Genomic DNA, 14,428 nt, shown 5'->3' with positions numbered 1-14,428 from the left:
ACTGGCTTTGCTGACAAATGGAAAATATGCCACTTTAAAATGTGCCTATCCAAAGTGCCTATAATTATCTCTGTTTTAATGTAGTGTATCAAAGTATTAGTCTTTGAATCAAGCTACAAAATAACCTTAGAGAAAGGGATTTCCTTTATAAGAAAAATGTAGAGAATTTTTGCAGACCTTAAACTTACACGTTAAGGCACTTACCATTCAAGTAAAACAGTTTTGATACAAACATGTCTGGGAGATGGGGAAACATTTTACTACATCTTTTTTTTTTTTTAAAAGGAAAAAATAACATTGACCAAATATTTATAAAACTGTTGCATCAAGAGAAAGGTTGTGTTTTATTATCTGAAATGAGCACAAAGTACACCTTCCACAATAACACTGAAAGCAGTGCAAAGACTGACAGTGACCTTTGACTAAAGGTAGTTTTGTAAAAAGAAAAATACCAAATAAATCAGTGCCCTGCTTTGATTGTTGTAAAATTTTTTACATTAAAGTTGGTCCAAACTTACAAAAAAAGCACAAATGTGCATAGTTCAGAAGATCTGAAAGAGTGCCATAAAAAGCTGATGTCCCTAAATTTAGCATCCACTTAAAACTGCCAAAAATACAAAATAAAATTCATAACTAGAATTTGTGAACATGTACAATCAATTGATCTAGTTTCCAGACAGCATGAGTTTTAAGCAGTTTAAATTTTCCTACTGTATGCAAGACCCTTTTCCACATAAAAATAAAGCTGTTGAATTAACATTATTCAAGTCTACTGGATTGCTGCTTTAAACTGCAGCTAGAAAAAAATCTTTCCAGATAAAAATGATGTGCCTGAGGAAAAACAGATACTCAGTATGGTAATCCTCTGCCTCGCCCTCTGACTGTTGATGTGCTAATGTGTCCTCTGTATCCTTGGGAATATCCAGGTCCTTGGGCTGGAGAAGTCCAAGTTTGTCCATGTATGTGGCTAATGCCACTAGGGTTTTCTTGTAAATTACTTCCATAACTATAGTTGTGCATCTTTGTGGACAAAGAATGAGTACTTTCCGACCCTGTGGAAGTGTCGCCACTGTTTCCCAGAACTGCAATAGGGCCATGGCTATATTCAAATCTATGGTCCTTATCTCCACTAAATAGCAGGGGACCGGTGTTGAGGTAAATGTCTCCATAACCAGTTACTGAGCTGGGAAATGGTTCTGAAAAGGCAGGAGGTGGAGGTGCACCACCAGAGTGAGATGAAGCAGTACTGTAGTTATCCAAAGACTGAATATCTGAATTTCCAATGAAGCTTCTCCTTTCCAGTGCCCCAGATGATCCACTTCCTATTCCATCACTACCACCATAATGGGCAGAAGAGAAAGAAGATCCAAAATTATCCTTGTAGTCAGTTACATAGGAGTCTCTTGCCTGATAATCCACACTAGTTGTTACTGGTTCCTCAGTTGGCTGAACCTGATGCTGAGAAAGCAGTTGTAGAAGAGCAGCTTTCACCCCAGCATGAGGATCTGTTCCTGAAGAGCTAGAAATAGGCAAATGCTGGTTTTCTGTCCGATAATCTAGGTCGTCTTCTTCAGTGAGAGGTGGTGGTTCTGGTGGCTCAGGAGGACGCTGGTCGGGGGGCAAGATACGAGGGCGTTCTTGTTCTGGTGTTAGGTTTAGAAGCCTCATCTCAGGCTGTCTAACCAAATCATCTTGACCTAAATGGATTAAAAACGAGAGCCTTAGAACAAGATCTGAAATTACGTTTGACAAATAATTACAATACCAGAAGGGGAAGAAAAAACACTTTGCAAAAGTATCACAAAGGTTTGCTACTGCACTTCTTCACAAAAAATAAAGGTTAATCAACTAATTAAGTTTAAGAGTATCTGAGAAAGGCATTTTGGAGACGCAAAAAGACACTGCCCTCAAAGGTTTTTCAGAACTGAGAGTTCCAGGATCCTCCTGCAAGCACATCTGATCAGCTAACTTGGGGGAGGAGGAAGGGGGAGAATCGAACAATATCTTTGAGGAGGTTGGTAGCAACAGATGTTATGCCAGAAGGGGAGGAAAGTGCACCAAAGATGTGGGCCAAAGCCTATACTGACATGGGTTTTGGGAAAGGGACAGAAAGACTGCTACAAATGGTAATGGTTGAGATTTTACATTCTTTCACGATATTCTTCTACAGAGCTGCCAATGCTATTTAGTAACAAGTAAACCAATATGCACTGAGGACATATGGCTGAAATACTAATTTCATGATATTCAAAAAAATTAGAACTCTGATAAGCTCCATCAGTTAAACATTTCATGTGTGCACAGTATGTATGAAAATCAGTGTTTTAATGAAAATTTTAAGTTGACCATATTAATTTCAGAAATGGAAAATTTGCACACCCTGGTCAGGTAATTAAAGGAAGTAGGCATGGAAAATTTTTGATGCTGTAGTTACTTAAACAAAAGGAGTTTACTTAAAGGGGCTCTGTTAAAGTTGGTAAACCTACAATTAACTAAAGGAGACCATCTATTTTTCCAGTCAGAACCAGTTATTCCTCACACATCAGAAAAGCAAACAGGTATATATTAGACAGTAAACTTTCAGAGTTTTTTTTGTTTGTTTGTTTGTTTGTTTGTTTAAAACAACTGTTTGTACAGCACCTAATACGATGAGGCCCCAACTCTGACTGGGGCATCTAGGTGCTACCATAATAATACAACAATACAGTGCCAGTATAACTGCACGTCTACACCTTGGAGTAAGTGTATGTATAGTATAATAAAATCAGTCACAATTAACTATGAAAGTTTTATGAAGATAGTAAGTGACAAAAGGAAATGACATTCCTTCTCAAGTCCTCAGTGTCATCGCTCCTCTGCATGTTTTGCTAATGGGTATGGCGTAACCATGCATACATGGGGTACAAAGCATGTTGTTAGCTGTTTATCTCCAAGTCAATCTCTCTGGTGGTCAAGATATCTACTTATCAACATTCAAAATTGTAAGTACCTGCACATGAGTATAATGATTTGATCAGATGTGGGTAAACAGATGCTGGAGATTCCGTGTCCTCCTGGTTATCAGATGCAGGAGTGCAGGGCTCTGGAGGCTGCCTGAGTTGTAACGACATTTCATTTCCTGATCCATTCTCTTTCTCCTCTAGTACAAGATCTTTCTGCTTTGTTTGCTGAGTCTTTATTAACTGAGACAACAAAACAGCAAATGCACTCTGCACAGCTGCCTGGGCAGCATCAGTCTCAACTTTAGGCTGAGTCAGCTGAGCAGGTGGCACAGCTGGCTGAGTGACTGCTGGCTGTTGCACAGGCTCCTGTTCTTGTGGTGGTGGAAGCGGCTGTTGCTCTGGCTGTTTTTCACCTGCTGCCAAAATACCAGCAGGAATGTTTATTTTATCTAGTTGCTGCTGAGTCTCTGCATTTATCTTAATATTCAACACTTCGGCAAAATGTGCCATGCTAACACTTGATTTAGACTGTAGAAGATTTAGCAGGATTGCCACTTCATTCTGGTTTAACTGCTGTCCAGTGCCTGTTTTCACTAAAGAAAAAAGGGAGTTTTAAAAGTGTTATTTAGAACTGTCATATTTCAGAGGCTCCAAATCAAGCTTAATACACCATGGCTGATATTCTTGGCAAAGTACAGGTTTCTGACAATACAGAAATGGAATGCTTTTACAAATTAATTACACTTAGAAGAGTATTAATAGGAAATTGACTAGCATGATCCAATACAGAGAAAATGACTTACAAAGGGCTCGCCCATACACTAAGACAGATGAGAAACATCATGTTTGAGCTCAATTTTCCACAATACAATGAAGCCAGGGTTTAAGGCCACCTGCCTTAGACAGCTGTAAGATTTCCAGTCACCACAAAGTCTCCTATCTTTGACATATTACATCCCTTTGCTTAAAAAGTGGCCATCTGCAAAACACAATTCCAGTCAGACCCTGACCCTCCAGATGCTTAATTTGTATGCTGGGACACCTGCTAAGGTGACTAGACAAACTGACCCAGAAGCTAATGAGCTAGCTGAAGGTAATGGCATAAGTGCAAAACTACTGAGAAGGACAAGTGAAGTGCTGAGGAAGGCAGAAGACTGTTCTGTTTATTTCAGAGGTGTGGGGAGACAGCCACATGAGAGCAGAAGCATGGGGGTTTTAAGTCACCTACTCATTGCTAGCTTTAAAGTTTAGAAGAACCCACAAAGGCACTTTATGGTGAGGCTTCTTATTTGTGTTATGAGACTTATGAACTTTAAACAGACAGAACAGGTCAAGGGTACACTCAAATACGAAGCAGGAATGGAACAGGATCCCTTATTCAGGCTGTACCTACAGATTCATCGTGAAAGAGAACACGTAAACCTAGCAGCATGACTAATGAGAGAAAAAACTGTTAATTGGGAATGGCACAAAATCCTAATAATTCAAATTTCAATTCCAGATCTGCCAGTTGGTGAACACAGTAAAAGCCTAGGATAACATCTTATTTAATTCTAATGGGGAAACTTCTTTCTTTATAGAAAAATGAAGCAAAAGCATCCGTCAGGTTGATATCAAATATCCGATATCAAAATTGAACTTTCACATGTGAAACTAGAAGGCTACCAATGTAATGTAACTTCTGGCAGCATCCAATGAATGTCTCTGGACAGCTGGAATTTTTAAAAACTTCCTGTCCTCAGCATTTGACTCATCGCTAAAGTGGACACAGTTGTGAGCAGACAGTTGTTGCAAAATTAAATCAGGCTGCTTGTTGATGTGCGGTGGGGTGCTACCAGCTAAAATGTAGTGAAGACAGGGGGAATTCAAAAAAAAAGTAACTTATTTTTATTTGGCAATGCACAGAACTCTACTCTCTCAGACGCTTTGCACTGTATTCTCTTGATGTATTAATTAGCCACATAACAGATGTCAAGCCTGCTGCAAATTACGTGACATCTGAAAATGGTCTGTTCAAGGACCAGGAACAGAAGATATTTCTCAGAATCCAAAATTGAAAATCCAGTAGACAATATGTATGAGAAAGAAAATTGCAGCATCTTCCTACCCACCCCAAAATTTTAGAAGACATCCCTATCATAGGGGAATTAAAAATCTTGGTGGAAATCATAAGTGAGCTCCCCAAGTACTGTTAAGTTATAAAATGCAATGACAAAAGCTTCACATAAGAACCAGAACAGTAGCAAATAATTCAAGACAAATTATTTTTTTACCCAAAATGAACAATGTTAGTGCTTTGTGCATTGTCATATGTGCAATGATTTAGTTTATTTAAATTTGGATAAAGCCTGCACTTGTGTGTCAGCTCCTTAGTTTGCCCCATGGCCTTGTGTATTTGTTCATTCAGCATGTACACACTCCTAAGTCTTAGAACATAAACACAGACATTTTCAATTTTATACAATACTGTCTCTGCTCCACCACACACTAAAACCCTGCTTTCTCCACCTTGGAACATATTTTCTTCTATACTTACATTTGTGCCAAGAATGACATGGGGCTGAATAATTAATTCCTCAGTTCTTTGGTTAATTTGGTATTAGATATTATTATTAATACTATATTAGTAATGATTAATACAGTTAATACTCTATGAGGTGACAAATAACTCCGACCACTGGGACTCTAATAAAATTTGCTAATCTTCAACATGGGACAAAATTTTTAGGAGATAAGCAGAATTTGAAAGTCTTGCCGAGACTTGAGGCTACTTTTGCAAAAGAGTGGCAGAAATACACTACTGGATTACAATGAAAAACAGGATGACCAGGAGCAAGAGGTGGTAAACTACACAGGTCATGAGAACTATATCATTACATCTCTGCAACATATACTTGGAGCTATGGTCTACTGTTAAAGAGAGAGCTAGCTGATTTGAGATTATTACTGTCCATAGAGAATTTAAATGAATGCACTACACATTCACACTCTTTCAATTCTTCGAGCTCCCACTTTAGTGACACTATATTTTATACTTGCTTGCCGCATTACAAACCTGTCTATGTCAAACTCGTCTGTTCCTTTGTCAGCTGCCCCACACAAACGACATACAGAATCTATATTTTAGAATGCAAGTTAAAAAACACCTTGCTTATAGTAGGGGCAGTAGTACCAACTCCTGTATAAGGAGACACCCCATTTGATTACGATTATAAATTAACATTTTCTTCCTAGTGGCTTTGAAGCAGTTTTTTGTACCACTAAGCAAGACACTCTAGGCTTGGTTTTCTGCTTTAATGGGTAGAGGTAGCTCACTAATTCTCGTCATAATATAGTAAGCTCCCGCATTAGCTAGTATCTCAGTTCAGCATTACCAGCTAGAAGAGACTTGCTAAAGCAGATGTACTTGGGAGAGGGAAGATTATTTAACATGGGGGAGGAATCTATTTGTTGTGAAGATTATGTTTGACTTGAAATCCTTTCCCTTCAATTTATGTCATGATTAGTGAGGTTGCTCTAGACTATGAAGAGTTGTACAATGTGAGTTAGAGCAGCTGCTCATGGGTGGGGTAATAAGAAACCCTGAGGTGGACAATAGACTCCCCACCCCAAAAATTAAAATGACTACCAAGCAGGTCAAGATATTTAAAAGCTTTGACACTGGTCAAGATGAAAACTCATTATGCAAGTCAAATTGGGAATGCCTGACTGCTGAGGACAAGATAAATCTTTAGCATTTTTAAAATTTACATTATTTTGTTTCCCTTAAGAATTCCGAGAGCTTTCAAGATTTTGAAAGTGTTAACATCTAAATTTCTAGATGCATAGTCAGCAAGTAATAGACAATTTAAAAATGACAAAAAAGATTACTGACCAAGTGCTACACTAGAGTTGCCCTGAGTTGTGAGTTTGGAAGAAGTCTGCATGCCTTGTGGGGTGTTCGTTCTGCTATCATCCAGGCCTAAAGACAAATCCTTCCTAGGAATTTTAGCTGCTGTTGTGTCATCTGTCATGCCCATCTGCTTCTGCCGTCTACGTTTCTTACTCCACAGTTCATGACAATCTTGCCACAAAGGAAGGCTGTAAAGAAGAATGGTAAATATTCAGCATTATCTTTGTACAAAATATTAAAATAAATGCTCAATATACAATATAAGATCTGAAAAGGTGAGTCTGTTGGGATTCTGTGAATCCATACTCATAACAAGTGTGTAATGCAAGTATAATCTCAGAAGAGCTTCCTAGCTGGAAATGTTTCATAAACAAGTCCTCCTGGCAGAACAAAATGAATATTTATTTTCTCAACAGGACAGTGCTGTCTACTTGGATTCACAGAGTTTACAAAAAGGAAAGGGGCTCTAGTATAAGAACTCAGCAACCTGCAATCCTCTAAACAGTAATCCAGAACTTTTGCATTAAAATAGGGGAATAAATGCTTTTTTTTTTTTTAACCCTTGTTGTTTGGAGACATTCATTCTTCTAAATACACTTGCAGGTCACTAACACTAAGAAAGATGTACAGAAAGTCTGACTAACAAATCAAACACGAAACTAGGGAATAGTTCTCATTCATAGTACAGGAGCCACTCAACTTTGCAGTTTTCTTAATGGGACTGTTACTAATATCTGGCACATTAGGTATTATGTTTGTACTACCTTTGTTTTCTCCACTACACAATGAACATTAAATACACACTCCCATCTTGTATCATGTAAGCACTGACATTACCACAGGAAGTAACTTACTCTGGTGGAGGCATTTTAGAAGGTTCCACATCTCGCAGAAACTCACACTGAAGAGCCTGTTCAGCTGTGCAACGCTTGCTAGGATCCAAAGCAAGCATGTAATCAAACAGATCTAACGCAGCTGGTGGAATACTGGCAAGAAGGAGAGAAAAATAGGGGGGAGGGGGAAGGTCACATTTGTGTTATTTCAGATGCCACATCTTTGTGCTATAAAACTTATATTTTTTTAATTTTGTCAAGTAGAGTTTAATTGTATGATTTAAAACTTGGGCCTTATATTAATACACTTGTTTTAAAAGTTTTCCTTTTAACAAGGGTCTAATATTACTATATACTTGGAATTTACACAAAGAGATTTATACTTTTTAATTGGGCTACAGACAATAATTCTATTGCTTTAAAGTTACACAAGTAGGCTCCACTAATATAAACAGGATGATACATTTTCCTAAACCCCAAAATAGTTGAAGGAGAAAAGGCAGTTTTTAAAATAATCTTACAGATGTTTTCTGTAACTTTCATGTTTGTTATTTGCATGAGACAACTCCAATGGCATTATTTTAGAATACATGGCTTAGAGAATTAGTCTTATATACAGAATTTATGACTAACCAGTCCCTAATGTTAGCCAATCACAATTAATGACTAAGTACCCCGAGCTGCTTTTAGCCATAGGGACAATGAGCAGGTGCACCCAGGCCCAAAGAGCAACCATTTCCGAAGTACAAAGCTGACAGGTGGCTGAAATATTTGGGTCAATTCCCCCTTCCTTGATACATATACACAGCTCCCATTAACTAACAACAACAATAGCTTGGCACGTGTATCAAGGGAAGGATAAGAACTTCAGGTCACTTCTCTCTACATCTGACTGAACCCAGAAACAAATCTTTCAAAAATACTGAAATTCTTAATGGAATACAGATGGTTAAATGAAGTCTCCATCCTTACAAAGCAAACTCTTCTCTCAGTTTTCGACGATACTGCTTCTTTGGTTTCATGGTGTTGAAATAGGCTAACTTTATTACATCAGGCCAGACTGCAGGACAAGGACTCCCACAAATTCGGCTATACACCAAAAACAAACAAAAAAACCAAAACAAAACAAAACCATCAGTGTATGAAATCAAACAGAACAAAGTGTGTAGTTGTAGTTTTATACTCACAGGCATTGTTAATACAAAGAAAACAAATTCTAGTCTCCATGGACATATTCACAGGCCTCCTGTGATCCACGCCCATGAAGTTTTTCATGAGTTGGAGAGGAAGCGTAGGTAAATATCCAGTCTTAAGAGGCCAAAGAATACCCCACTAGAAAAACTGTTACCTCCCCCACACTTCTCCAGCATAGAGGCTCTTTATAAACAATTACTGTGTTCTTGAAAATGATAGAAGACTCCACTTAGCATGCTCAGGTAGCATCCCATGTACCCTAATGCAAGGTCAGTTTAAAGAAAAATTCTAGTTTCTGGAAGAGACAGGAGAGAAATTTAAAGGGCAGGAGTCTAAATTCATCTAAATTTGGATGAATTTAGATCTATGATGTTTCTCTTTTTTTACTCTTGGTGTGGAAAGGAACTCTGACAAATGACTGGAGTAAACAACACTCCATTGCTGACTAAGAAATTAGTTATCTGCTTAAGGACAGTAAGGAGCCTTGGGAGGACCAAAGGTGGTGGCAGAGGTGAGATCTGGTGTTTGGTTTTTAAATTTAAGAAAAAGGACCAAGGGTTGAATTAAAAAAATTAAAACCATCTTTTGGCCAAAGAAAAGGGTCACTGAGCCAGCCCACCTCCATACATGTGGTTGCACAAGTCTGTCCCTTCCACTGGCTTTGTCTAGAGTAGGATTTAAAGATAGGGTGTTCCAATGCATTAGCCACCACATTTTTCAAGTCTGTTGTAGACCAGGCAGTGTAGACTTTAATACTAGCAAACCTGATGGAGTTAAAACCCAAGCTCTCCTCAGGCTTTAACTCAACAAATCTTAGCCCGTGTTGAAGGCAATGGGCCTCATCTACACTAGGCTTTTTCAAAAGTGTTAGTTAGAAGGTGTTAGTAACATGTTATAACAGTACCCCTTTCAGCCTAGTCTAGACAAGGCCACTAAGTGTGAAAAGTAGGGTTTACACTTTGTGGGCCTTGCAGCCAGAAAGCTAAAGTTGCATAAATGCCTGGTTGATCCTGCAGCTCGCAACCTTGCAGATGTTTGTTTTCAACTTCTACAGCAAGTTTTTCCTATAAATAGGGTGGTCTTGGGCAGAAGAGCCTACCATCTTGTATGGCCTTTGGGTTCCTGGAAGACTAGAAGTATTTTCTAGAGACTTATCTAGATCATCGTTAGACCTTTGTGCCTATTTATATGATCTAAAGCATATTCTGAAAAAGAAGTTAAGACAATGCTACTTTTTCCTCTAGACTTTTTCATGATTCAAGTCTATCTGTGGTCTTGAAATACTTGGGGGAAAGACCACCGGGGAAAATAAAAAATTCACAAAATATTCGTGGTCATCTATGATGTTGGTAGAGGCATCAAAAAATTAAGTGGGTTGTAAGTTAAAAATTGACAATGATATGACTAAGAACTATTCCATTATAGGTGGTTTAGGTTCCAGTTAAAATGTGCTGGGAACAGTCCTAATGTATTAAATTTTTAAATGTACAGCATCAATAGAGAGAAAAAATTAAGCTATGAAAAATTAGTTGATATTCTTTTGATATCAAAATAAATTTTACAAATGACATCAATTCACTCTATACAAAACTATGTCCAGTTTGGTAAAGAAAGCCAGAACTGGAATCAAGTGCTGCACTGCCATCTTGTGGTTAAAGCAAAAACAACAAAGAGTCACACAACATGAATTGTTTCAGTAGTGTAAAATAACAGGGTGACCAGCGCCATGTTTTGCACCTTCTAAAAGGTTGTTATCCTTGTATAGACCAACTTTCCTACATGTTACATAGCATTTACAGCCTATGTAACTTACTGCTTTTCAGAATCAAATATTTGACCTTGTGAAGAGAGATCAGGATAAAGGAGCAATTCACTGACTCATCCTCTTTTTCTTTTGTAGGAAGAAGATTCCACCCCACTGCCTAGGTTGATTATGATATTAGAAGCAGGAGACAGCATTTGCCACCTGAATAGAGAAAAGAGACTCTGACTCTACTAATTCAAACAGCTACTGCCTGAGAAGATCCACTGGGGTGGGAAGGTAAAGGAAGACTTTACCTCCCCCAAGGTATCTGGCAACTCTTGAGGGAAAGTGGAGAAACACTCCCTCCTGCAGCAGACAGAAGCCAGTTGCAGACATGTGGGAGAATGAAAAAGCAGCATAGGACCAGCAGTATGCAGAGAACCTAGCCTTGAGCACAGCTTTCCCTTTAAAACAGTCATTCATTACTCTCCATGTTGGCCTCTTAACCTGCTGATTGGAGAATGGCGTAAGGAAGCTTCAGTTTCACCTGCTTAAAAAGCATGTCAAATGCCCTGTTGTGAGAGGGGCTTCAGTAAAGGCTAACTCCAGCTGCACTATAAAAAATCCTACCTACCACTGCATTCCTATGCCATGGAAAGCTACTAAGCACTTCTCCAATTCTGAATAATTTGTTTTACATCTCCCCAAAAGTTACTACCATTTTTTTTCTGAGAAACAACTCGGACAACTTTTAAATGTTAATATTGTAACTCCATTTTTTTGAATGCTCATGAAAAATAAACGTGCTGTCTATGATTTTATAAAACACCAACCACACCGTGGAATGTAAAAGTTACCTTATTAGTTCCAGCTGAGCAAGTTCCTGATTTGCTTGAAATATTGGTTTTTTAGTAAAAAGTTCACCCAGGATACAGCTGTAAAATAAAGTTTTATATAATTCCATCAATATCATTTGATAAATGTTATTTGAGATTTATTTTGGTTCATGATTTACACTTAACACTTTTGTTTTAAAACTTCTTACCCACAGCTCCAGACATCTATGGCTGGTGTATATCTTTCCTCTCCAAGCAGAAGTTCAGGAGGCCGGTACCATAAAGTAATAACTTTGTTGGTATATGGTCGACTGAAAAAAAGAAGAGAGAGAGATTCAACATTTCTCTTAAAATGAGACTGTAGTGAACTAATAAAAGTTTGAGGTTTCACTACTACAATATTGTTTTACAAATGCTCCATTTTTTCATTCCCTTTTTACCAATACTGAGGCTGCTGTCGCTATATAAAGTTATTACTTAAATCTACCAAAGGATATCTCTGAGATACTGTTTCAGGCTAAGTAAACAACCATCTTCCTGGGGAACTAAAAATATCATCAGGCTTCAGAGTTAAATACCTATACTGCTAACTATTTAATTGTTATTCATTTTAGCAATAAGACTTTAGTTAATATCTCTATCCACTGCTGTTAGGTGCAGTTACTGGCACAAAAGAGTTGGTTGCTGAAGTGCTGAAAAAAGAGTTAAACAGTGGGAAGAAAAACAATTCAAGTCACCTCTGCCCCCACAAGCATAGATGCAGCCATTCCCTACTATCACAAGTTTCAACTGCCTCTTGGGTTTCAAAACTCCCACATCTTCCTGGATTCCAACAGCCCCTACTTTACATTCGCAAGCTATCAAAACTTCCAGCTCCCACTGAAAGACTTCAGGCATTGTCACTACAAAAATCTACTTTCATTTTATCAGACTGAAAACCAAGTTTGGGGACAATAAAATAATGGAACGTATAAAACTGCTATTGCCAAATCTACTTCAGTAGACGTCTCTATTGTTGTGTATCCTTGGGAGATGCAATAGAAAATTCAGTTTTCAGCAGCCCTTGCCACAGAATACATGGGTTGCAGATTGTTATCTTCTGTCACCACACCCCCAATCACCAGTATGATTTTAGCCATTAATATTATGTAACTTGAGGTTTTGTAACATTTTACACAATTTGAAAGCTGAGATTCCAATATTTTAGACAGTGGATAGTAATGTTTCAGTATTAACAGTTTTCAAGACAGCAGCTAATACAACAGAAATTACATATCCCAGCTTTCCCGGTATAGTCTTTGGATAACTGAAAAGCACCATTTCACATCTGTCATCTTTAATAAAGCATTAGGTTTGAATTGCAAATGCACAGAGGTATAAAGTAATGTATTTTAATAACTTATACGTGCTTAAATAAAAAGAAATTACAAGCAATTTCTGCCTTCCATAGCAGGTGAACATTCCACACTGCAAATGACACCACTGTTATGTTCAGTGCAACTGTCTAATCAAATAAACACACTGATCTACCATGTGGACTTCTGTATTTACTGAAGGGGGCATACAAGTGATAACCTTACACTAAAACAATCCCCCTCTGGTGGCCCCGCAAGCATGCACACTTTCAAACAAACACACACTATTGGAAACATTTTCCAAAGTGCATAAATGGCTTAGGCTCTTAAGTCATTTTTGAAAATGGGACTTCTTGTGGGAAATTTTACCCCACCCTCTACAAATCTGCCAGATTTATTCCAGAAAAGAGTATTCTTTTCACAAGTATTTAGATAGAGAAACTCAGTAACAAAAAAAGTCAAACCTATCAATATTCAGTTGTTAAAGATTTCTAGACAGTACTTTCTGTTTCAACAGGTATGTTCTTATGTAATATGTCACACCTTCTAGCTGGATTCAGAAGTGATTTTTTTAAAGTCAGATGCACAATTGTGAGTGAAATTACCACAACTGAGTGAAAGTTGGGTAAATATGTACAAAAATGGCCATAATCATTCATTTGCATGTACAATTACCCCCCTTTGTACACTCAAGATCTATGCATGCATAAGTTAAGCACACAATTACAAGTGCATACAGCTTATTTTTTAAAAGCTTGCTTTCAGACTTTTCAAATTTTGATAAATGAGATACACAATATATTTCAGTGATTCTAGCACTCAAGTAATGCTTGAAGAAATTTCTTCTGCTGCTTCAAGGTCCCAAATCCTTCTAAATAATCAGATCAGTAAATCAACTGTCAAAAAATATAGTTCAGTTAGTAAAAATGTGGAAAAATTGTTACAGCACAATCCTTAATGTTCATTAAATCCTACTATTAATGAAGAGAAGATGTACTCAATAAAAGATTGAATCAGGAATGAAATGCCAAGCAGCTAACAAGCTTCCAATTAGCTTTCCAAATTTAATATGCAATTATGTTAAAAAAATTAAAAAAGTTTTAATACTGCTTTTATTGATAATATAAAGTAATAACGCTGCTTGTGTTTATATGAAAACCAACTGTTAACTTATAAAATTTGTTTTTTTAATTCTAAATACATTTTTCACCACCCCCAAAGAACAATCTGAATTTTATCACAACAATGCATTTTAATTATTTGATAAAAAGAGCTATTTATGAGCCTTATTATCCCTAAATGGCAGCCACAGTGTCATGATGTAATGGAAGCTACACATAAAAATTAAACAAAATGTGGCACACACTGAAAAGAACTGTGAGGTAAGATTGCATCCATTCACTGTGGAGCAATTGTCTCCATTAAATCATTAAATTTCCTGGCAGGTGCTTAGTTATACAACCCTGCAATTTTCCTGTAACATGCTAGATATGATTAAATAAAATTATAAAAAGGTATGTTCTTGAATTAGCATGGCAGTCTATTCAACATAAACCACTGGAACCAGGGGCATTGCCATCAAGAACAAGTTTACTGTTCTGGCACCTACAATAAACAATAAACCTTTAATAC

At 37.4% G+C, this 14,428-nt stretch overlaps 1 protein-coding gene across 2 annotated transcripts in view; it reads right to left on the bottom strand.

Annotated features, from left to right (window-relative positions):
• Positions 1-238: 238 nt before the first annotated feature.
• The window catches only part of CDK13 (cyclin dependent kinase 13), a 66,091-nt gene continuing 51,901 nt past the window's right edge, over positions 239-14,428 (bottom strand). For both annotated transcript variants that reach the window (XM_039525899.1, XM_039525900.1), the window contains 7 exons: positions 11,651-11,752; positions 11,463-11,540; positions 8,640-8,756; positions 7,689-7,820; positions 6,817-7,022; positions 2,990-3,535; positions 239-1,697 (listed from right to left, as the gene is read on the bottom strand). In XM_039525899.1, the coding sequence (XP_039381833.1) occupies positions 850-1,697; positions 2,990-3,535; positions 6,817-7,022; positions 7,689-7,820; positions 8,640-8,756; positions 11,463-11,540; positions 11,651-11,752 (2,029 nt within the window). In that variant the 3' untranslated portion in view covers positions 239-849. The remainder of the gene's footprint in view (positions 1,698-2,989; positions 3,536-6,816; positions 7,023-7,688; positions 7,821-8,639; positions 8,757-11,462; positions 11,541-11,650; positions 11,753-14,428) is intronic.

Source organism: Mauremys reevesii, linkage group 2, assembly GCF_016161935.1.
Source record: "Mauremys reevesii isolate NIE-2019 linkage group 2, ASM1616193v1, whole genome shotgun sequence".
NCBI lineage: Eukaryota > Metazoa > Chordata > Testudines > Geoemydidae > Mauremys > Mauremys reevesii.
The sequence above is the reverse complement of the archived record's forward strand: the minus strand, read 5'-3'. Positions and strand labels throughout refer to the sequence as shown.